The 25,264-nt window shown below is 51.3% G+C and overlaps 1 protein-coding gene across 1 annotated transcript in view; it reads left to right on the plus strand.

Annotated features, from left to right (window-relative positions):
- PEPD (peptidase D) overlaps window positions 1-25,264 on the plus strand; it is a 152,914-nt gene that overhangs the window by 110,879 nt on the left and 16,771 nt on the right. Inside the window, exons 10-11 of the mRNA XM_004704914.2 lie at window positions 19,800-19,868; window positions 20,813-20,890. Of these exons, the coding sequence (XP_004704971.1) occupies window positions 19,800-19,868; window positions 20,813-20,890 (147 nt within the window). The remainder of the gene's footprint in view (window positions 1-19,799; window positions 19,869-20,812; window positions 20,891-25,264) is intronic.

Consider the following 25,264-nt stretch of genomic DNA (forward strand, 5'->3'; position numbering starts at 1 on the left):
AGTGGAGAGGAAATGTTTTGAGAATGATGAGGCCAATAAATGTACAAATGCGCTGTACACAATTGATGTGTGTATGGATTGTGATAAGCGTTGTATGAGCCCCTAACAAAATGATGATTAAAAAAAAATGCCAGCATTAACTACTGATTGGGCAACTTTTACCACATGCATTTTCTTTCCAAGCACTAATGAGCATTAGTGTAAACAGTAAGAGAAAGCTTAAGGAGCGCTTCATGATGAAAGAAAACTAGTTTAAAATAATGAAACAAATAATAGAACAATAACATCTACAACAAAATAAGTTCTTCCGGTCACCAGCATGCAAGAGTAAAGTGCTACCAGCAGGTAGTTTTGCAGATATCATTCAAGAAAAGGGGTAGCCATTAAGGGAAGTCTAACAGCTCCAGCAGACCACGTGGAGTTTGCTCCATGTTCTTGGAGTCAGCTGTCCATCTCCGGTGTTGTTGACTTCTGGCCACTTGGATGTTTCAAGGTGATCTTCAGACCTCCAGAGGGTTGACAGATCCAGGAAGGATTCCTAGCTGAAACCAGCTGAAACCAGCGTGTCCGGTGTAAACTTTCATTCCCGCAGTGTCAATGCCATCAAGGCCCCCTGCAGGTTTCTGAGAGCGCAGCTGTGTAGAAAGCCTCCTCATTCTTCAGAGGAACAGCTGGTGGTTTTGAACTGCCGACCTTGCTTACCGCAGCCACTACACCACGAGGAGTTAATAAGAAGGACTAGGTATGGTCTTTCCAAAGAGGTTCAAGGGAACCTTTAAAGGACTCCTTTCTCAGTATAAATAATTGCCTGGTTCAACAACAAATCCTGAAATTCTGAATTTTGGTTATCAGAAACTTCCCGTATCTGAAAAAAATAATTTATTTTTATTAATTAGAATGTTGAATAAAATTTGACATTATTTTAGGAGTTTTGGTTGAAGAATAGTAGAGTCAAAGTAGACAGGAAAAATAAGGGCAGGCCATAGGTCTCACCCAGTGATTACTTCATATTGGGTAAGTTTATGGGTCCAAATAAGGTTTAACAGAGGATTTGGTCCAAGAGAAATTCAGTCTCAGAAAATATGGCCAATTGGGTTTTTATTGTACTATTAGTTCTTTCCACAAGGCCGGAAGATTGAGTTTGATAAGGGCAGTGTAAACTCTGAATAACGGAAAATTCAGCATATTTCCCAAATGACTTATTCAAAAAGTGAGTTCCTTTAACACTACAGGAAAGTCTAGACAATCCCCAAACAGGACTGAGAATTTAAAGACGCCTTTCCACTGGGAAGGCCACTGCTGTGTGTTGACAGGATAGTTTCTAGATGGCGGGAAAGCCTACAGATCACACATTTGTTGCCATTAGATAGTGGGAGTTGGATGAAATCAAGTTGCTATTCAAGCATAAATTCAAACGCACAGTGCATTTGGCAGCTTGAAGCCCCTCGTGTACAAATGTAAAGTCCTCTGGTTTAGCATATCTAGCGAACCTAGCCTATGACAGAGACTTCATGGACAAACATGGGGAACTCGGAGTGACAGGAACGTTCAAAGCATTTGAAGTATGTTTGTTAGTGCTTCTTGTAATGTCGCTATTGGCCTGGTCTCGCGTGCTTTGGAAAGGATCTAGTTTGGAGACTTGTGAATATTCTGCAGAGGTGGGCTAACAAGGACAGAGAAGCCCCCAGGCTCCACAGTACCCAGCAAGTTCTACACACACGTTTCATAACCCTAAGGATCCAAACCTGAAAACTCAGGCGAGTCCGTTGCCTTCCAGCACCCCTGCAGGACAGAGGAAGAACCGCCGTGAGAAAGAAAAAAGTAGAAAGGCCCGCTTTCGTTTGGGGTCAATAGAAATGCCCTATGTAGAAAGTATCTGCCCTGTAATTTAACAGCAAATGGTTAATGGGAGGTTGAGGCCATGGTAGTTTTATAAAAAAACATCCTGACCCCCAGCAGCCAGCTGCTCTGACAAAATTAGATGGTCATCGCTGTGGCTTGCTGGGAGCTGGGTATATTAGTAAGTCATCAGCATATTCTAATAGTTTAGATTCAGTCTTAAATGACAAAGATCGCAAGTGAGCATGGAGGATTTGAACAGTAAGTGGGAGACAGAATCACCATGCAAGTAAACTGTTGATGTTCACAAGTACAGGCAAAGAACTATTTACTCAGAATGCCCAGGAGTACTGAAGAAAATGCTGCGGATACCGATGGTGTGAGCTGTGGAGGATGTGGGACGGCTGGAGAGCGAGGAATGACGATGCACGGAGAGAGAGCTCACACGTTCTGAACGAAGCTCCCGCTTCCGTTTGGTTTCTTAAGAGGCAACACAGGGGCGCTGAAAGGACTGGTGCAAGGGACAGTCAGACTTTTATCAAGAAAGTCCTGAGGAATTGGAGTTAGTCTTTCTTTAGCGTCTTGTTTCTGGGGTTATTGAGGAATTTGGAGCAAGAGTTCAGAGGTGTCAACTTGAATTTTACAGCTGTGGTGACCCATGAGGCTTGGGGGATTACTGAAAGAAGGCGTTAGAAGGGACTATATTTTCTTTATGCATAATGAGGGCTTGCAAAGAGCAAGCAGCTTCCATTTGAAATAATTCTATTTTAAATTTCTTGCTCAGCATTTGGGGACATCAGGTATGTTTAATAATATTTCTCCCTTTTCTGTGACTCGTCACTGTCAGCGCCAATTGGATAAAAGGTCTCACATTTACGAGGGCTTCAGGACTAAGTATCAAAGGACATGAATCTTCAATAGGCCCAAAGGATATGGGAATAGAGGGAGAATGGGTCATTGTTTGCTCTTGATTAGTAACCATCACTGTTCATGAGACTTATGCTCTGGGGCAGAGGCTTTTGTACAGATGGAGAGTTTAAGAAAGACTGGGTGGGTCCACTATCAACTAAAATTTGGCAAGTTTCTCTGCTAGTATTTATAATTGTCTCTCCATGTGAGTTAGTGGGAGGGGGTGGGAGCAGGGCACAGGGACTGGCATTTCCCTTTCATTCTGTGCCAGGCTGAAGAACATTCTGCTGGGGTGTCTTCATTCAGCTTTTTGTTCCTTGGTATATAAGGGGGTACCCAAAAAACTCAGAATTTTCCCCCCAAAGTTATGTATTTAAAATTTTTTTTAACAAAACAACCTTATCATCTTCAAAGTACTCTCTGTTACACTTAATACATTTGTCAAATCTGTGATTTCATTCTTAGAAACATTTTTCAAACTCATCTGATTGGATGGCTGATAGCACCTTCCTCATTTGTTTTTGTTTTTTTTCTTCAACCTCGTCTACATAGTCAAATCGCTGTCCTTTTATGGCCCTCTTCAGAAGTTTCAGGGAGCAAGGTCAGGTGAGTAAGGTGTGTGAGGCAAGAGAGGCAAGAGAGGCATGCTGTTTTTTGCCCATAACTGGCGCACTGAGATGGCTGCATGAGCAGGTGCATTGTGGTGGCAAAACCAGTTCCCCTTCTGCCACAAACCAGGCTTTTTTGTCACACACTTATGCAATCTTTTCAGAACCTCTAAATAGAATGCTCGATTCATATTCTGACCTGGTGGAATGAACTCCAAATGCACTATGAGTTGACATTTTAGTCCGTTAGAAAAGTTGACAGACATCCAGAATGGGATTTGTCATCAATGAACATTTCACCTTTTTTGAAATAAGAACACTCATATATACGCTTGAGGTTTTTCCCATTGCGCTGCACTTATAAGCTGTGTTCAACATCACAACCGTTTCTGCGGCATTTTTCCTGAACAGGAAACAGAATTTCACAGCTGCACACTGTTCTTTTAAATCAGCCATCCCCAAAACACAAGGTTCAAGTGACACTGCTTTTAGGAAAAAATTCACTGTGACCAGGGAAAACCTCCCAGGTGATGCCACTGGGTGCATTAATTCAGAGCAAGTTACTTGATGCTCCCCTAGTGGGGAAAACTGCGTACTAGGAAAGCTCTGCTCTGCCCGGCACAATTCCCGGTTTGGGTGGGTGCTAGCTCCTTGTATAGCAATCCCTGTTTTCTGGTGGCCCGGTTTCTTACAGTTACCTGGTTTTAGGTTGGGATAAGGTTTAACTGGGGCTTGTGGTTGTTGCCATTGCATTGTCATTACTTTGTTTTCCTTTCCTGTGCTCTGGACCGGTTTAAAAGCCTGGTGAGCTAAACCATTAATGGACATTGTTTCTCAGTCCAGTCTGCTGCATTTGACTAGGCCAGATAGTTCAGGATGTAAGCCATCTAGACACTGAATTAAATGCAATCCCAGCTCCAATTTCTGTGTTGGTTTGCACCCCACCCCACCCCCAAATCTAGAGTATTTTGGACAAGTTCTAACTAATTTTTCTGTGAAATTAGAAACATTTTCATCTTTCTCTTGTTTTCAACTTGCCCCAGTCTCTTTTTCTGGGAGCAAGGGAGAGGAGCTTAGGGACTGTATCTAAGCCCTTCAGCTATGGGTTCTTTTAAAAGTTCAGTTCCAGAGGCATTTAAGTTTCAAAATTAAAGATCTTTCTGGATGTCCTCCCTAGTTTGCTCCTTTCATCTATAGCTGAGTATTTCATGACCCTAGTAGCATATTTATTGATTGGTATTAGTCTGATCGCCCAGGTTCAGAAATTTTCTGTTAATGTAAACTTTAGATGACAGAGCTTCAGGAACTCCCGTCCCATAGCCCGAAGTTCCGCTTTAGGAGGAAGATCTGACCTGTGGAGGCTATGTCCCTTTTTGGTGAGGTTGATGGTCTTTATTTAGAAAGTCATTTTAGGGAAAGCATTCAAGGAGACGTGGCCCTTTAGGAAGAGCACATTGTCCGGCGGAGACACAGACCGTGAAGGAGGGAGGGAGAGCCAGTCACAGAGCAGTTGTCGTCGTCGGAGCAGCAGCGATCTGACATTACAGCTCCATCTTTGTGGCGTTCTTAGAAATAGTGTCCTGCAGGGAAACACTTTCGCTACAAGCTGCTGTGCACCAGTAAAAATAGACATCCTTTGTACCTCTTTAACTGAGAGCCTTTTTTTTTTTTTTTTTTTTTTATATAACTGTGCATAGAATTAGTTTCGGTAAGTTGAAGAACCTGATTTTCCACACTTTCTTCTTCAGGAGTCAACCAGACAAGCCAATATGGTAGACCCACATACTTGGTCATGTAGTAGGCCGGTGTGCCCAGAGAAATTCTGAATGGCTTCTCGATGAAGCGAGCCCTGTTTGAAGGACGGTATTTAGAACTAAGTTAAGTTTCAGAGCCTCAAGGCAAAATAAATAAACAGAGGGAAGGTGGGGTAGAAAGGGGGAACCGATGATAAGGATCTACCTATAACCTCCTCCCTGGCAACAGAAAAGTGGGTGAAGGGGGACTTCGGACAGTGTAAGACAGGACAAAATAATGATAATTTATAAATTATCAACGTTTCATGGCGGGAGAGCAGGGAGGGAGGGGAAAAATGAGGAGCTCATACCAAGGGCTCAAGCAGAAAGCAAATGTTTTGAGAATGATGAGGGCAACAAATGTACAAATGTGCTTGACACAGTGGATGAATGGATGAATTGTGATAAAACTTGTACAAGCCCCAAATAAAATGATCTAATAAATAAATAATTCCTACAGGGGGTTGCTATAGAGGTTCGTGGCCACATTTTGCTGTAAGCAACACATGCTTGAATGTATCTGGTATCTGGCTGGCAGCCTAATGCTAATCCTTCCCCTCTCCCAGCTTCTTGTGTCCCAAGCGTCTTTGAGACGGTAGTGAGCGCCCACCATGAAGGCCTTTGAGTGCTCATCCTCTGCCCACAGAATTGGCAGGTTGTAGATTTTTAGATTCCTTGGAAGTGACCAGACACATCAACAGAGTGTCAACATCATCTTGCAAAAGCAAAGCAGATCCTCACACAATAAAACCTGAAGAGCTTAGAGACAAAGGGAGTAGGGCTTGGATTCAAGAGGTTATTTACCTCGTGGCTGTAGAGAGCACAAACAAATGACCTGGCCCACTGCCTGGACTCCCCAGGGTTTGCAGCAGGCACTGTAACTTGGAGGTCCCAGTTTTGACACCAGTACTCTAGAATTACAGATCTGGCACTGTGTAAAAGCATAAACAGTAATGCTTTCTGAGACGTAGAACAGTTCGAATTGGGCAGCACATCCGGAAGCCATCATGTGCTCTGGCAAGCGAAAGCCAACGGGTGATTGAAATACAGAAATCTTGAGAATTAACAGGCAGTTGTCTGATTGGCAGATATTTACAGAGATTTGTGCAACCAATCACAAAGTTATACGAGACCTCAGACATTTCAGCTGATAGGCCATAAATATTTCAATATAACTTGTTTTTCTAAACAGTCTATAAGCATCTTGGGCTAGCATGAGTATGTGTTGTATGAATTCGTTTTGAGGGGAGCCTGGCATAAGCTCCTTTCTGAGAACAGGTTTTGCAGGAAGGCAGGCTGTGGGTTTGCTAGAGCAGCCTGCTCTTATTTGCTAAGGCAGGCAGTCTCTCACTCACTCTCACTGCCACCGAGTCAGTGCTGAGTCAGAGCGACCCCCGGTGGGTTTCTGAGACTGTAAGTGTTTATGGGAGTTGAAAGGCCAGTCTTTTCCCCTCGGCGCTGCTGGTGGTTTTGAACTGTCAACCAAGGGTATCGCAGCCCAACGCTTAGCCACTACACTAGCCACGAATAAAAAGCAGAAATAAGGCCAACAGAGTCTGAAGTAAAATGAAGTCCACTCCAGACATCTGAAGTCCAGATATCCGAAATGACACATTTGTGAAATATTACAAGATTGTAGCAGTGAGGAAGGAATTAAACTTTAAAACAAAGTAGCATTGGCCTATGTTAAAGGAGGCCAGGTGGTGCATCGGGTTAAGCCCTGGGCTGCTAAGCACAAGGTTGGTGCTTCAAGCCACCAGCTGCTGAATGAGAGAGAGCTGCGGCTGTCTGCTCCTGTAAAGACTTGCAGTCTCAGAAACCCTGCATCAGGTTGCTATGAGATTCAGAATCAGCTTAATGATTTGGGTTTGGCTTGGACCTGTTAAAAATATTAAAAAGTCGTAGAGAAATTACAGAACAGGTCACACAATCCCACCACCCCAAAGAGTTGAAAGCAGGGACCTAAACCAATACATGTCCACACGTGTTCATAGCAGCACTATTCACAATAGCAAAGCATGGACGTACACACGTCCATCAGTGCATGGATCCAAAGTCACTGCCATCGAGCCAGAGCCGACTCACAGCCACCCTACAGGACAGGGTAGAACTGCCCTTTCTGAGACGGTAGCTCTTTACAGGAGTAGCAAGCCCCGTCTTTCTCCCGAGGAGTGGCTGGTAGTTTTGAACTGCTGACTTTGCAGTTAGCAGCCCGCTACATAGCCTCTATGTCACCAGGGCTCCTAGTGGAGGAATAAACAAAATGTGCTCTACCTGTGCAACAGAGTATTGGTCAGACATAAAAAGGGAAGTTATGCTATGACACTGATAAGCTAAGTGGAAGAAAGATACACTTGTTCACCTAATGTATGATTCCATTTATCTAAACTGTCCAGAAAAGGTAAATCAGTGGCTACCAAAAGCAGATTTGTGATTGCTCTGGGCTGGAGGATGGGAGGAACGGAGTGTGACCTCTAATGGATGGGTATGGTGTCTAGGTGGAAATGCTTTTTTGTTTGTTTTTAAAAATGATTTTATTGGTATATGCTTCACATGTCATACCATTTAATCGTTCAGTCTTCAGAAGAGTTGCAAAATCATCACCACGATCAGTTTCAGAACATTTCCCCCTCATACTCATGGTTAACTCCCCATTTCCCCGCATCGGCCTCCCTGCCATGCCCTATCCAGTTACTGTCTGTGGACGTACCGCTTCCGCTGGGATTGAGATGGAAACATTTTGTAACCAGACACAGGTGGCAGTGGGACAATATTGTGAGTATACTAGCTGCCCACTTTACCATGGTTGATTTGATCTTTCATGAAGTTCCTGAAGCTCACTTCTACAGAGACAAACGAGATGAAGCACAGCACGCTCTCTCCCTCCTGAGCACCCGCGGGCCTGCCCTGGCTGTGAGTGGCAGAGGGTGGGGGCAGTCACCAGGCCATGTGTCCAGGACAACTGAACCAGGTGAGAGGGACAGGCCTTGCCCCTGACCAGGCTTTGCCTCATGACCCAACCTTCCCATGCATTATGAAAGGAAGGTGGGCATGCTGCCAAACAAGGCCCCTGCCATGGTTGGTCAGCAGCACCCTTGGGTAGACGGAATGCCTTACCCATGTGCTCTTAGCCCTGGTAGATGGCCAGGTGTGCCAGAAGTAGCCAGTTTGCCAGGTGCCATCTCCGGAACTCTCACCATGCCCTGGGAACTATCTGTCTCAGAAAGCCTCCCACGGCCCCTGGGTGGCCCGTCCTTTTCCTGTACCTCCCTGGTGAGCCCGGCGCAAGGGCAGATGGAGGACTTGGAGAACTTGGCCTCTGGGTCATACTGAACCCAAACCAGCCCCCTGCACACCAGACAGCATTTTGTTTCCTGGTGATTGTGGTGTGAGCTTCCTTGCACCGTTCCCGTGGCAGCCTGGCCCCAAATGGGCATGTGTTCGCGTCCGGGAAGGGGCCATTGGTGCAGCCAGCAGGGCTAGTGGGGCTGAGTGCGAGACCAGTGCGTGTTCATGCCAGGACGATGCAGAAAACAGTCGGCAAGTGGAACTTCTGGACACGGCAGTTCTCAGTACCAGGGGCACTCTCTCTTGCTCAAGGGTGTTCAGTCTCCAAAATAAGTCTGGATTCACAGATTTAGGTGCACGCCATGAGCTCCAAATTTCTTTCTTTTGTGTGTTGTCACTCCCTTAGGATGGCTCTTAGCCCCTTGTCTGCCCTGCCTTCCTTTGGGATCGGCAAAGAAGGCCCTAGGGAGGGTCAGAGGTGCCAGCTGCTGGAGAGAGGGGTGGAGGGGCTGGGGCGGGGGGGACCTTGCTCCACCAGCCTGGGAGGCAGGTTCTCTAAAGCTCTCACGTTGGGGGAGGTGGGAGGCTCCTGGCCGCTCTGGACTCGCTTCAAACAAAGTGGGCTCCAAGGCAGCGAGCGTGTGAGGGAATGAGAGCCTCACACAGGAAGGTTAGCGCGCTGCCTCCAGACTGGCGTATAAGTAAATCCACATTGGATTATTATATAAATTACACATACAAACGGGAAACCCACAAAAGATGATAGAATGTATGTAATTGTAGGACAGGCAAAGAGATTTCTTAAATATAACACCAAAGGAAGAAATCATACAGGGAAAAAGAGACAAATCTGACTAATAAAAATGTAAATTAGCTGTCTAAAAATACCATAAGGAAAATTAAAGGGCAACAGGGAAGATTTGCTGCATACGTAATAATCAAAACCGCCATCTTCCTCTATAAATCCCTCAAGGATCAATGCGACAAAGGTGAACCTTCAGATTTTTAAAGGAATGAGCAGACAATTCAGAAAGCAAGAAATGTGAGGCCGTAAACACGCTGATGTTCAACGTGCTCGTTAGCGAGATCATGACCCCCTTGCTGTGGGTCTTTCACCCCCCGGAGCTGCCCTCCGCGGGCGAGCACTCAGGCCCTGGGCGTGCTCGCTGGACTGGGAGACTCTAGATACTGTCCAAGGTCCTCCTGGCGAACATGTCCAGAGTCTCAGAAAACGGCCGTGTGCCCGTTTCTTCTCGTCAAGAGTTTTGCCCAAGGACAGGGATGAGGCTGGTGGCCACGTGTTCACTGTAACACAGAGGTGGAAGCACCTTAAATAGCTGCCAGTTTGTATCTGGCTAAGGAAGTGGTAGTACTTCCTTGTAGGCTCCTGAGCCAGGCCCTGTCCGAAGCTCTGAGGACTACAACGGAGGCAGATGGACAGATGTCAGGTGGTGGTGAGGTTAAAGGGCTTGGGGACTCCGGACAGGCCTCCCTGGGAAGACGACATTGGAGGAGTGATCTGAAGCAGGTGAGAGAGTGAGCAGTGACCGGGGTGCAACCCCCCCAAGCAGAGACAATGGTGCGTTCAGTCGCGGTGATGCCAGAGCCTGCTGAGTGCTTCCAGGCTGGTGGCTGACTGACAGACCCCAGCAAAGTGAGGAGCCAGGCCAGGGTCCCATGAGTCCCATGCTCTGACTTAGCGGGGGGGACAGATCCGTCTGTGGAATGTAGCCTGTAGGGGCCAGGGGGGAAGCAGGCGCAAGGCCTTCTTCCAGGAAAGAGAAGATGCTGGACTGCACCCAGGTGGACCCAGCACTGTGGGAAAGTGGTCAGTCAGGTGCTGGGCAGGGTGGCAATGTTTTAAATCACAAAGTATGGGGATGTAGCTACTGAGGACAAAATGTTCTTCCAGAAGGAATTGAAAGACGTTCTAAGAAATGAAATCAATTGCTATAGCTACTTAGAAAAGCTGTTTGGCTTTATCTCCTCAACACGACCCTACCCCCCATCCTGAGACACAGCAGAGACGGTGCACCTGTGCCCCACAGTGCGATGTGCCATTGCTGCAGCCGGGAAAGGAGCCCTGACGCTGTGCACAGAGTCAGGTGAGGCAGGCTGCTCCTGGAAAGGTTACAGTCTCGGAAACCCGAGGAAGCAGGTCACTGTGCATTGGAATTGACTGGACAGCAGTTGACGTAGTCGGGAAGGAAGGTGCGTGTCCAACAGCAGAGAATGGAGATGTGTCCCCAGGTGTCAATGCCCAGCAGCCAGACTGAGAAGCTGGCTACCCCGTGACCCGTGGGCCTTGCCCATGGTGGTGAGCCACCAAAGAATTCCTCTTATTTGCTCCCATTTGTGTTTTTTAAAGTTGAAGACTAGGTAAAACGGATCTCTCTGGGGTGCTAGACATTCAGGTGGGGAGGAGGGCGTGCAAGGGTGCTGGGGGTGCTGAGGGCGCACGAGTGCACTGCGCTCTGGGGATCCGGCCTGTGTCTCCTGGCCTGGTGTATGTCTGCAAAAAGGTAACTTTTGTTTTCATACTTGCAGTGATCATTTTTAGCATCTGTTTTGCATGTTGGGTGAGCCCCGGGACAGCACAAAGCCTGCAGGTCCTGCGCCGTCCTCATTACTGCTCCAGGCTTGGCCCTTGTCGCAGCACCTCCTTGAGGGCCGCCTTCTTTTCGTAGCCCAATGCCCTTCTCCTGGAAGTAGGTTCACCCCACTATCGGATGGAGGAGTAATGAGGCTATGGTGGGGGTGGGGTGGGGTGTGGTGGCACACAATTCCTTTGTGTTAGGAATTTCTAAGCTTTCTTCCATTTGGAGATATGGAGCTGAATAGATTCGGGTTTATTAGCAGTGTGGAACAGGCAAGGTTCTGACAACTAAGAAGGAAAGATGTTTTTTTTACCCAGTAACTGATACTGAGGAACTTAGAATTGCAACCTAATCAAGCATATCATGAATAAAGGGGAAGATTTGTTAATTGAATGTCATATTATGTCCCTGGCTATGCTTAATACAAGATAGGCCATTTAGAATTCCCAATTATACAATTAAAATGCTAATTATCTCCTACCTTGATAACAGCAGCTCTTGGAGGGCGGGTGAGCGGCGCTTCTCCCAGCTCCTCATCCTTGGTCAATAGCCCCTCCCGCCCACCTCCGCCATCTTCACTGCTGCCCTGGCCTCTGGTAGGTGGCTTCTTCTCTTCCCTCTCCTGGGACACCTGCTGCTGCTTCCCTAGGGCAGCTTGAAGGGGCTCCTCTGCCTGCACCCCACATGGGCCTCGCAGACTCCTTCAGGCTCTGTGCCTATCCCCGCACCACCACTGTGCAGGAGCAACGTCAGGAGCCTGGGAGTTGTCCGCATCCCCGGCCCCAGCGCTCACAGCGTCTTTACAGCAACAGCACTGTTGTAGTTCCCCCACCTGCTGAGGGGCCTGGACCTTGGTAAGGCACCAGGGTTAAGGCCACAAGGGTTGCTTTACTGTGATAAAATATCTAAAATTTGTCATTTTAACCTTTTTAAAGTTCCGTAACATTAACTATATGCACAGAACTGTGCAACCGCCACAAGTTGCTTCTTTTTAGAACTTTATCATCAGTCCAAATCTGAACTCAGGCCCTTCCGCTACAGTCCTCCTACCCAGTAGACTGCCAGGGACCCGAGAGCAAGAAAATCAACGCAGGGGGTACACACAGGTTTATATTAGAAGGGGATCCAAGAAGGTCATGGAAAGTTCCAGTTTTGAAAGATTATATATATATATATATATTCTCCACACACACATATGGAGAGAGAGTGATTGATTGATTGATCTCAAAGAAATGGCTCACTCACTTATAAAGGCTAGCAAGCCCTAAGTCTGTGGCTTTCAGTTGTAGGTTTCTCCTGAGTCACATAGGGCTGACAAATCCAAGATCAACAGGTCAGGCAGCAGGCTGCTGGCTCCTAAGCTGCATTGTCTGACAAATCCCAGTAGTCAGGTTAGGTATAAGGGTCAGTCATACCAGCCAGTGTAGTAAATTCCTTCTTTGCCTGTTGATCATGAGGAGCCCAGAGGAGGCCAAAGACATGAGGAGGCCAACGTGGCTGGGTGGCCTTTCCTAACTTCTAGTTAAAGGGCATCCGTGTGGTATCTCCAGGTAGAAGCAGCCCCCTCTTCATAGCTGAGATCGCCAAACCTGCATAGATTCACAGTGTCGATTCAGAGCCACTATCCAGCAAGCCACAACAGGCTTTTCCTTTCCCCCAATGAAGAGCCACTCTTAGAACGCATTGTAGCAGGCTGGGAGGAAGATAAGAGTGTAACCTTTGGCCCTTCATTCAAGAGGTTGTGGAGCTGTAAACTGGCTCAAGTCTGGGACTTGATTGACAGGTCTATGACACTCTATTCACTCATTAGACCTAGAATTCTTCCGCTTGTAAATATGTAGTGCATGGCCTATCTTCAAAGGGACTTCAGAAGTCTGGGGGGTGGGCAGATAATTCATTCTATTTGATTCTATTTTTCTGCAAACGTTTTGAAGGCGCTTGGTTCTCACCCTAGGTGCAACAGCGCTGAGTCATAAGCCCGGCCAAGTCAGACTGTGTTCACTGCTTCGGCCCCTGTCACCTTGGGGTCCCCCCCACCCCACTATAGTTAGGTTTCTTAATTCAGTCATGCACATTCTCCCTGTCAAATACGACTTACCTGGAGTACTTACCACAGCCGGCTTTCATGGACGCGGGGCTCCCTTCCCAAACCTGCTTCTCACTGTTTTGTGGGCAAACAGCTTGTGCGTCAACCCTGACACTCTAACATGCCAATTTCCCTAAGCCTTTGGATGCTTTCTTCTGTGTCTAGAGAGTCGATCTGGTGGTTCTGTGTGATTTCGTGTAGGCCACTTTGGGATCCATGCTCCAGTGAGCCAACCCAACAAACCATGAGACCCTTTTCTACCCTCGCAAGCTGAAACCCTGCCTGAAGACACCGTGCTTAGTGGGCTCATAGCCATATACTCGGAGGCTTCCAGCTTTATGTCCCTGGCACCATGGCCCCGTGCCCTTAGTAGGGACCCCTATGCCTGTTCCCCGGGTTTCTATGTATGTGTACTAGGAGAGTCCAGCGTCCTTTTGGAGTATAACATCTCTCCTCCCAAGGTCACACTTTGTACGTCCTTTTGCAGGCTCCCAGGGACGGAAATCTAGTTATAAGCCGAGACGTAAAAATAGATGCGTCTGAGGAATATTCAGCAATGTCTTGTAAGCCACCTACCTCAACTTCCACCCATGCGGTCGCTCATACAATGACTCATCAGGCACAGCTGAGTTAATCTCATTAGCTAAGGGTAAGAGGGCTGCTTCTCTTGGCAGGAGGGAGTCAACTGAATTTGGGGGCTCGGTGCCCCCAGCTTTGTGATGATCTTCCCTTATATCCCATCTCAAGTTTCTAGCTCTGTTTTCTTCCCAGCCAGCGCCCTCACCTTTAACTTCAGCACCGTTAGAGGTTGAGAATGTAACTGCCATTGTAATTCAACCACTCGGATGAGAATAGGCTGCATTTCGTTTTCTGCCGTACCATATCTCTTACTGCAAGCAGGAAGATTTCAGGGTGCGCATGAAGATGTTCAGGCACGTGAGCTGCGACTCTTAAGCCCTGAGCTCCAGGGACATTTTGTCTCAAAGAGCGAGAAACCAATCAACTTCCTTCTACTTTTCACTCTGATGGAATTGTTGAAAAAAGTATCAAATATGGTCACCCAGAGCCTCCCTTCTCACCAATGCTGGTTTAAAATTAATTTCCTAAATGTTGTATTTGAAATTGAGTGAAGGTTTACAGAGTAGATCGTTTCCCCATTCAGCAATTCATACATGCCCTGTTTCCCATCATTAATTACAATCTCCACAGTGCAACACCACCTATCTCATTTCCTCCCTAGGTTCTCTGCTTCCGTTCTTCCTTCTCACCAGTACTTGATCTAGTGTTGGTGATAGTTTACATATTAATGTACATATTAATAAGGGGCAAGCTCAGGTCTGTGAACCTGTGCCCCTGCCCGGCCCCTCCCCTACAGCATAGCCCCTTAGATTGGAGAGGTTAAGGGAGTGGCGCCTCACCCCACCCCCCTCAGGAGCTGAGGCAGTAGGGAGAGTGGCCTGGGCATGGAGCAGGGCCCAGGCCACCTGGACTTGGTCCATGCCGGCTCTAGAGGGCCCAGGCACCAATGTCCTGTGGCCAGACTGGCCAGGCCGGTAGGAAGTCCTGGGAGGGAAGATGTCAGACAGTATTAGTTGGAGCATGGAGACTGGTTGGGGTGTGGGAAGAAAGGGTGGGGAGTCTTAGGGAACAAAGAGAGTAGCAGTAGACAGAGAATATGTAGACAGTGATGGCAGGCATCGTGTCCGGAGGGTGCCGGATCCACACAGGCCACGCCACGACACCAGCCGGCCTGCAGCTAGCACCTACTTCCCTAGTCATGCCTTTCTGGCGTTAATGGGAGGTTTGTCACTAGTCCCTTCCCAGTGGCACATTGGGAATGCTGTGTGCTTAGAGACCGGGTGGTGGCTTGCCTTAGTTGTCTCAGTGTCTTTCCTGTCCCTCAGAGGGGCCAAGAGCATGCATTCAAGGAGCCAGGACCCTTGGGGGACTTGGACAGTGCCCTGGGCAGATCCCAGGTGCTGCCCCTTGCCGCAACCCCTGGGATGAGAGGGAGGGAGGGTTCTTTTGCTAGGACCTTGGTGGCCCTGTGCGCTGTGCATGCCAAGAGAAAGGGGGGACAGCGTCCATCCTGTCCCTGAGAATTCTAGGGTCGCTGGGCATATATCTCGGTTCCATGTGAAAGAAATCGTCCTGCCAGATCCACTGTTGGAAACAGGCCTGGGATTGACCCCGACCTCTGTGACTGCTCCTACTTCCCCTTGCTGCACAGGTCCTGTGAGCACCTGGACCCTGGCCACGCCCGGGCCTGGGGGCCGAGCTCACTGTGGCCATGCCCCAAGTCCTCCACCTGCGCTCAGCCATTTAGCCTTTATAACAACCCCTGAAGGGAGGAACTCCTGGTCCCCCACTTTACCATGAGGAAACTAAGACACGGAGGGGTCACACAGCTGTCGGTGGCAGAGCTGGGCTTTGGCTGTGTGGAACAGCACCCTGGAGGCTGAGGGCCTGGGGTGTGGGACAAGCAGCCCCCTTGGGACAGGGCCTAGAGAGGGACACGCGTAGGGCTGAGGGAGCGTAGCAGTCAGAGCCCCCGTCACTGCCAGGAGAGAGAGTGAAGTGTGAGAGGCTGGGGGCTGCGTTCGTGCCCAAGGAGCTAGCTCAGAGCTACCCCTGCTCTGCCCTGAACCCAACTTGGTTCCCCGCCATCCAGAGTACTCATCCCACTAAACCTCCTGCTCAGCCCAGCGATCCCACTGCCCCCTGCTTGTTTTCCTTTCTGTGGGGGCTTTCCCCAGTCCACTGGCCTCCCTTCTGCCTCTTGGAGCCTGGGGGGTCCTTTCAGGCAGATGAGTAAGGGGACCTCTCGCAGCTCCTGGTTCCCTGTGCTCACAGTTGGACAGTGGGGTTGACCCTGGCTGCCTGGGACCGCCCGCCACCATGACTTGGGGCAGCTATTTGGTTTTTGTCCACCCCTGGCTTATCTCCTGCATGATGACCTCCATGGGGCAGGAGCTGGACCAGTGTGTCCATCCCTGAGGTATGCCCAGCTGCGCTGTCCCATGCAGATGCATGGATATATTGTTCACTTCTGTTTGGTCCTGGTTCAAATCTGCCTGTCCTTTTCAGGCTGTACTTTGAAGGTGTTTATTTGCACACATCCATCCATGGTCACCATCTGATAAGCCTGTTCTCTGAAGTCCTTGGGAGTCACCATGCTAGGGAGCTGTTTTCTTAGGTTTATCACTGGGGTGGTGAGTTCATCTGTGAGTGGGTAGGGAAGCCTGGATCCTAACCTTCCTGGACAGGGAGCCCTGCCAGGCTAGGGCCCTGCATGCTGCCTTAGTTATCTAGTGCTGCCGCAACAGAAAGACCCCAAGTGGCTCATTTTAACAAACAGACTAGGAATTTAACTTCAGGGTGACGACCCCTGGGGAAGGCTGTCTCTCTGTTGGCTCTGGGGGAAGGCCCTCATCTCCTTACAGCACATGTGGCCCAGTGTCCTTTGGAGAGCTCTGTGTTCACCGGCATCAGTCTTCTTCTCGGTCTAGGAGATTCTCAGCACAGGGACCTTGGGTCCACTGCTGCTGACGCTTCTTTCTCAGTGGTAGGCAGTCCCACTATCTGCATTAGCCCCCCTTTCCTTTCATCTCTGTGAGGGTAAGAGCTGATGCAGGCCACCCCAGGAAACTCCACTTACGTGGCGTCGGGACTGTGGCCTGTTAAGGTCATTGCATTTCACCCTGGTCCCCTTATAGCTGATTAGCCGATCGCATCTCATCGGTTTTTGCCCTCTCATAGTTGCGAAACCACTGATAATCATCGTCCAGCCAAGTTGACACATGATTAGGGGGTTGGGGCGGCAGGGGGGACACCATGAAGTCCATGACAGGGATTTCCAAGCCTGAAACCCACGTGGATACTCAGGGCCTTTTTCAGTTTTGTCCGAGCCTGTGGAGCACCTTGCTACCACTTTGAGAGAGGTGGCAGTGCAACAACTGCACGGCTCTTGGTGGGGTCGTTCTAGCCCCTCCGTGCACGTGGCCAAGGCCAATTACCCGCCCCTACACAGCAGGCACCGCCAAGGCTGATGGCGTCCTCTCCTCCCTGGCCTCAGCTTCCGCCTTCCTTGTGAACCTAGCCCCACCTGGTATCTCGCCTGCAGCATCAGGGTTGGAGGCAGGAGGGCTCCTGCCTGAGCAACCGACAGTCCTTGTGGATATTGTTCCAGGGCTGATGGGCAGCCTACAGCTGGACTTGGTCATCGACACTGGGCAGTCAGGAGCTAGCCCGAATCCACTGCTTTCCCATATCTCCTGTGTGGCCTCTTTCCATGGAGCGGCCAGTGGGTTTGAACCGCCGACTTTTAGGTCAGCAGCCATGTGCTTTAACCACCTGGGCTCCTCGTTTAGAGGCATGACCCCAAAAAGCAAACCATAAAAACAAACTCACTCTCAGGAAGTTGATTCTGACGCATAGCAACCCTGTAAGACAAAGTAGAACTGCCCCTCCTAGGAGGTTTCCAGTCTTGAAAGGAGTAGGACACCTTATCTTTCGCCCTTGGAGCAGTTGGTGGTTTCAAACCGCTGCCCTTGCGTTAGCACTCTGACACCAGGGAGCCTTTCACAGTGTTTGCCTGGGTCTGGGATCCGTCCGATGGGACATCCTTCGGGCAGCTGCTCTCGGCTCTCCCGGCTTGTTCCTGGGGGCCCTACTCTGCTCTCTGAGCTCACACCACGCAGTGCTGGCAAGCTGGGGGCTCCAGTCGGGGGACCCCACCACCATCAAGTCCATTCCGGCTCACAGCGACCCTGTCCGAGTGGCCGGTGGGTTCGAATGGCAGGCCTGACTGCTAGCAGCTATGTGCTTAGCCCATAGCACCACCAGCAGACTTCTCATCTGACCCAGGGCCCTCTGAGTTGCCCACACTTGGTCCAGGACCTTGAGTGTGTTTGTGATCACAGCTTGAACACATCCCAGCAGGAAAGGTGGGCCCTGCTGCTTGGAGCCACCTGATATCGCACCCACTCTCACGTCGCGTCCGGAGAGCTGATCTGAAGCGAAGTGGGCTGTGCACGTCCCATTGCCCGCAAGTCGGAGCTCCTTTCAGCCAGTATGCCTTACCCGCACCCGGCCCTCCTCGTTTCCTTCCGGGTCTGCAACTTAACCAGCAGAGGCAAACAGGGCCGCTCGGTCCTTAGTCCAGTGCTCTTATGAACCGGCCCTCTGCCTGTCACCTGCCATGGCAGAGCCCGCTGCCCTCGAGAGCGGCCGAGCGGGCCAGGGCTGTGCTCCCCGTGCTGTCAGAACTCCACAGTTTCGTGCCATTTTTCTGGCATCTCGTTGAGAGTGGGCTTCCTCAGGGGCGGGGAGTATTCTGACTGTTTGGGCTCTGTGGCATAGTGGTTACATGCTGGGCTGCTAACCACAAAGTCAGCGGTTCAAAACTCCCAGCCGTTTCAGGGGAAAGAGTAGAGGTTTGCTATGCCTGTGAAGAGTGACAGTCTCGGAAACCCACAGGAGCAGTTCCAGCCTGTCCTGTAGTCTCAGTGTGGCAGCACCGACCTGATCACAGGGAGTCGGGTTCTGAGCTGTGTGTGGGTCTGGAGCAAAGGAGACAGGGAGCAGGCTTCTGAGGAGGACTTGCTGGGTGGCACTCCTACCTTTGCCCCTCTCAAGGCCCGTGTTGGCCATAGCTAGCTCTCATTGAAGTGGATGGGTCTCTGGCCTCTGTGGCTGAGGCAGGCTGGTGCTGGCTGTGTCATGGGGTGGCCGGCAGGGCTGCTGTTTGGCTCCCCCACCCCTCCACCTGGCAGCCGTGTGCTCCCCACTACTGAGGAAATTCCTTACTCACCAATGCCCAATTACCCTGCAAGGCTCTGAAGACAAGCCTGGGAGCCGGGTGCATCCTGCAGAACCAGCCCTGCATGACAATTAGTTAACCCTCAATCAGAGCAATTATAGGTAATTGGCAGTTATGGCTGGCAAGACTAAACTTCTCCAGCACAGGAGGGTGGATGGTCAGGCCATGGGTTCCCGAAAGGTGCCAGCCCCAGCCCTTGACGTGCCCTGGGCAGTGTGTGTTGCTCTGAGGAGGGACAGCCACACAGCCCCTGGGGCTCTTCTAAGTACCTGCCCATGGGCAGGTGGGCAAGGAGGGTGCACTTGAACCTGCTGCTTAGAGAAAGCCACGTTGGGGGCCGGGCCCTGTGGAGGGGGTGAAAACAGCCCTTCCCCAGCTGAGGCTGGCATGTGGAGTGCCTGTGGGACCAGGGCAGGATTTGAGTCCCCTGCTCAGTCCTCTGGGAGCAGAGTCTCATGCAGAGGTCCTGGGGCATATGGTGGGGGAGGGGTGCGGGTGGTCCTCCAGCCCCTGCAGCAGTATCAGGAACTGCCCTGAGTGCTGGGGGATGGGGGGTGACCCTGGCACAGCTGGGGTATCCATCTTCACCATCCTAGGCTGGGATCTTAATCGGGACAGCTCTCCCATGGCTGCAGAACCATGCTGGCCCCTGCTGGTAGCTGGGCCCTGCTAGAGCTGGCTCCTGCCACGCTGACCTGTCTGGTTCTTCAGCTGACCCCTAGCCCAATCTGGGGGTGCCTCGTGCTGCTTGGGACCTGGTCAGAGCACAGCAGGGCTGGGATTTGCCCTTGACGGGTGGGAGGGCACGGTGTGTGTGTGCTGCAGGACCCCACCCTGACAAGCCCCTTCCTCCCACAGCCTCTTCGAGCACTACTGCTACTCTCGGGGTGGCATGCGCCACAGCTCCTACACCTGCATCTGTGGCAGGTAAGGGGACCGCCGGGCTCCAGGGACTAGGGGCTGGGCTCATGGGAGGAGGTCCGCTCCACCCTCCCCGGGGGAGACACCCATCCAGATCCCACCACCCAACCTCACAAGTCACTCTTCCCTCATAAGACTTTGCTAGAGAGGCAGCATGGGTTGAGGAGGGGGAGCCTTCCCACTGCAGGGGGGGCGGGGCAGGGCCCCAGGCCAGTACAGACTCCTGACACTTGAAGCCTAGCATTGGAATGCCCCTTCCTTACCCCCTCCTCTCAGGTACATCCCCAATCCCTGCATGTGGGGCTGAGCTGGGGCTGCTCCTGGGAGAGTGGGGGCTCCCGGCCCCTCCCCTCCGGGCCAGCCATGGCTCCCTGCTGCTGGGCATGTCCTCACACATGAATAATGCATGCGGACAGCGGGGCCGGGGCCCCGGAGATGTTCTTCTCTGGCAGATAGAGAGAAAAATCATTATTTCTACTTTTATGATTCCTGAGACTCCCAAATGATGCCATAAATATTACACCCAGGTGGTAGTGGTTGTTTTTTTTCTCCCTCTTTCCCCTTTGGACTGCCCTAAAAGTCAGGTTTTTTCCTTAAAGGCAGCTCATTAGGGAAGCTCTGCGGAGTGGAGGTGGCTGTGGCTGGCCCTGACCCCCCTCACCCCCATCCCGGCCCCTCCTTGCTCCTGTCAGCCTCCAGGGAGCAGGGTCCACCCCCACCCCCCTCATCCACACACCTCAGCTTGTCCTCCTTCCTCTGGGGCTCACAGCATGCAGGGCTCACAGCGTGCAGGGCTCCTGTCCTTGCCTCCCCAGCCCAGAGGGCCGCCCTCCGCAGACGACTCTCAGGCCCAGCCCCCGGCCACTGTGCCCCTCGCCCCTCAGGCTGGAGGAGGAATGGTGGTGCCAGGTGGAGGTGGGCACTGAGCAGCCTCCCTCTCCCCCCCGCAGTGGTGAGAACTCAGCGGTGCTTCACTATGGACACGCCGGGGCCCCCAATGACCGCACCGTCCAGGATGGAGACATGTGGTAAGTGAGCCTGCCCCCCACCACCACCCCCTGCCCGGCCTGCTGCAAAGTCTCAGGGCCCTCTCCTGAGGAGATACCCGCTCTCCTCAGTGCTCAGAGGCCTGCAGCAGGGACGTCGAACTCCAGGGAGCCACCAGGCTCAGCCATCAGAGCCCTGGGTCCTGCCTCCCTCCCACTGAGCCAGCATGTCAGGGGTGAGGCTTTCCTGAACAGTCACACATGCTCATGGGTCCTCGTGGAAATGATGACTCAGAAGACGTGGCAGGTTCTGTGGCCAGTCAGGGCAGCCCAGGCCATGCAGCAGACTGTCACAAGTCAGCCAGGCCACCGGGGTATGACCTTCAGTCGTTTGGCTGTGGATGTCAACCAGCAGACAGAGATGCACTGTCCCACTCTGGCACCTTTCCATCCTGGACGCTGGCGTACTCCTGGACATGGCTTCCTCTGAGTCCGGTGTGAAGGCAGAATCCTGGGACGCTTGAATGCGCATGCACAGACCTGCAGATGGGTCGCTGGCCGGCCTCAACTGCTGCTGCCAAGTATGGTGGTTAACGTTGTGTGCCAGCTCGGCAGGACCACGACTCTCTGGTTTGGCTTTTGTGGTACTGTCATCCCCATAATGAGATCTGATAGAATGTAACCACTTCCATGATGAGATCTGCCAAGAACAGCCAATCAGTTGAGAGGGAGTTTCTTTCCTTAGGGGTGTGGCATGCTTCCAATATATATAAATGCTCTGGCAAAGCTCTCTAGCGCTTTGTCTTATATCGGATTGGCTCTCATCATCTAATCACTGGTTCTTGGGACTTGAGTCCGCCTTGGGATTTGTTAGCCTTTGCAGCCTGTGAGCACGGAGTCCTGGTGGTGTGGTTATGGGTTGGGTTGCAAACTGCAAGGGCAGCAATTGGAAACTACCAGCTGCTGCTTGGGAGAAAGACAGGGCTTTCTACCCCCATAAAGTTACAGGTTCAGAAACCCACAGGGGCAGTTCCACCCTGTTCCTCAGGGTTACTAGGAGTTGCTATCAACTCGATGGCAGTGAGTTTGATTTCTGTTGGCAGAAATGAGCCTATGAGCAAGCAGCCTACCGTCTTAGAATGGTGGGAGCATATGTAGGGTGTCACCAGAAGTGCCCACAGAGGCGGGCATGCGTGCTGCCACTCTGCGTTGTCCACTGGCCTGCCCTCCAGTTTCCAGATCTGCCTGATGCCCTAACGCCTCAGCACCCGTCATGCAGTGAGTCACGGCTGTTGTCCCAGCCTTAGGTATTGGCCTTGCCCAAGGTGGGGAGCTAAGTATCAGAGCTCAATGCCCCTTCCTAGAGTGACTGATGTCCTCCGGGGCTTCAGATCCAAGGATGGCTATGAACTTGATGGGACGCCTGCACCTGGTACCAGGTGTGTCCCCTCATGTGCATCTTCTCACCCAGTCCTCCCCGTGCCCCACGAGGTGGGTGGTTCCCCCTCAGTTTAAAGACCAGGTGGCTGAGGCCATGGAACCAGAATGTGGGCCCATAGGGGTGGGATGGGGGGCCCAGGGAAAGCAAGGCTGGCGTGGCCTGCCTTTGGCTGCCTCTCATGCCTCCCAGCTGCCCCGAGGGGGCTACAGTTGGCAGGAGAGTGCCTGGCCGTTAGACTCTCCTCTGAGCTTGGTACCCCAGTGAGTGACTGCCTCTCCCCTCTCCTCTTAATCTGCGCCAAAGACGGTCCTCAACCCTCCAGAAGTGGATCCCCATTATACTTGTACGGTGGCCTCTGATGGGGGGCTGGCACCTGCCTCCCAGCCACAGCTGCAGAGCCTGGAGCAGCCCCAAGAATGGCAACCCAAATGGGTGATTTTATTCCTGTTTTTCCTCGTACTAACTTTGAAATGTAGCCAGTGGAATAATGATGAGTTTGTCATAGTCAATTTATTATGCAGCATTAAGTACAACATGTTTTGTTGATTACCGTGACTGCCAGATCGAGGGTGGCACTTAGAGTCCATTGTTTTATTGAAATTGATCTGCGGAGTGAGGTAAACAACAGATCAGCCTGCGTTCCCAGCATGAGCCTCGGCCCATCATCCGGAGGCCTGGAACTAGAGGACATGGCCGGCACAGATGTCTTCCAAAACCTGAGTGACGCCCAGTGAGGCCGGGTGTCCTAGATGGCCATCACAGGGGCCACTCTGGGTCTCTGCCCTTTGACCTGGGAGGAAAATGCCCCTCCCCGTCTCCCATCCCCACACAGGGAATCTGATAACAAGCACAGAAGCCCCTGAGTCCTAGTGCCTGCCTTCTGTGTGCCTCGGTGTCTCCCTCAGTCACTGGGGGCTCTGGTGGGCAGCCCCTCACTCTGGAGAGGATTCAGTGATGACCAGTGCTAGAACCTGGGACAGCCACGCCCTCCCTGGCCAGTCCCCAAGGCCCCTCCTTTGCATGTGCCTGGATGGTCCTGCAGACCCGTGGTGTCTCTGGACTAGAGGTCAGAGCCATAGACTGAGCCTGAGCCGGACCTGGTCATGGATGTATTAGGTCAGCTTGTCCAGAGAAACAAAAGCAGTGACTTCAAATATGTATAAGAAAGAGCTTGATATCAAGAAGTAATTATTATCTCAAGAAAACATCCCAGCCCAGTCCAACTCAAGCCTAGTCCATAAGCCCCTCTTGGGACTCAGGCAGCCACATGCCATGATGCAGAATGCAGGAAGATCACAGACCAGTGGGTGCAGAGTCTTGTGGATGCACGGTCAGGGGAAGCATGGCAAGGCCCAGGCAGCTCTTGGGGTCAGTGGTAGAGTCCCAGGGAGCAGGAAGGTCAAGTAGCAGTGAGAGGGAGGGAGATCCCCAGGGTCCTCCCCATAAGAAGGCCACACCCCCAAGGAGGCATTATCAGGGGTGGCATCCAACCTGGTTGCCACACATCACACATCTTCCAGTTGACACGAAATCATCTAACCGCCATAATGGGCCACTCCGGAATTGGCCTTCCGGTTCTGTGTTCAGCCTCTAAGAGTCCTCTCTGAGTGAGTCATGATGGGGATTGAAGTTGGCCAAGCCCTGCTCTGTCCTTGAAAGTCCCCATGAACTGAGCCACAGCCACCATCATCACCAGCAAAGCCTGTGAGTCGGGCACATCGGTTCTTGCCACACAAGAACTGTAAAGAGCATTTTGAGGGCCATTGCTCACACCCTGAGCCAAGGCATGGTATTCCTGTCAGTCACCCGGTGGGCCTGTGACAACCGGACAATGCATAAGGAGGCCTTCAGAAGAGTGGGCGCACCTGAATCGTGGTGGAGAAGAATGTTTACAGTACCAGCAGAACAAACAATTCCGTCTTGAAAATATAGCTCCTTGAAGCGAGGATGGTGAGACTTCATCTCGCGTACTTCAGACGTGTTACCAGGGGAGACCAGTCCCTGGAAAAGGGCCTCGTGCTTGGCAATGAAAAAGAGGAAGGCTTCTGCCGAGATGATTGGCGCAGTGGCTGCAACGCTGGGCTCGGCCGGGAGGCTGGTGCAGAGCCAGGAGGATCTCATCGTGTGGTGGTGTCGCTGAGTCGGGCAGCTCAGTGGCACTGAACCGCTGGGTCTCTTCTGCTTTCGCTGGGTTAGATCTCGAGGATGGAGTCATGGGTGAAGGAAGTCTCTGGGTCCTTCTCTCTGGACTCTACCCTTTCCTGCTGCATCCCAGGGTCAGCACCCTTCATCCTCAGATTCCATCACCAAGTCATGATCCTAGAGGAGTCACCAGCTGCCTCTTGGATTTGTTCTTAAAGCAGCTGGGCCAAACGCAAACCACACTGTCATCTGACTCGGGGAGCCTTAGAGGGCCTCTAGAGCAACTCCTGGGGGTTACTGACCTTAAATCTTTACGGAGCAGACAGCCTCATCTTTCTCCTACAGTAGCTGTGGGGTTTGAACCAAAGACCTTTTGGTTTCCAGCCCAACACCTAAGCCCACAGTGCCACCAGGGCTGGCCTCCTAAAGCAGAGTTAGAAAGTGTGGCCCCTGCACATCTGTCTTTCAATGGGCACACACAGAGGACAGCAGCCGAGGTTAGGTGGAGCCCTGTTTATGTGTGAGGCCCCAGACACCCCTTTCCCAGTATGCTAGACGGGGTTCTCTAGAAAAACAAAACCAGAATGCTAATAATTTTATATATATTTATACAGATAGATAGATGTATAACATAAGAGATAAACAGTTAATTAAATTATAAAGCAGTACAAATGGCTCAGTGCAACTCACTCCCGTGAGATAGTTGGGAGACACTGGCAATCCTTCAAGTCTTGAGGGCCACCAGGTAGTCCTCTGTATAGCAATTCAGCCTATCCGGTCACAGGCAGCAAACAGCCAGGCAGGTCACCAACAGTCAGCCAGATGACAGGGTC

The sequence above is a fragment of the Echinops telfairi genome, unplaced genomic scaffold (assembly GCF_000313985.2).
Source record: "Echinops telfairi isolate 266 unplaced genomic scaffold, ASM31398v2 ScPeMD7_2291;HRSCAF=2852, whole genome shotgun sequence".
Classification (NCBI taxonomy): domain Eukaryota; kingdom Metazoa; phylum Chordata; class Mammalia; order Afrosoricida; family Tenrecidae; genus Echinops; species Echinops telfairi.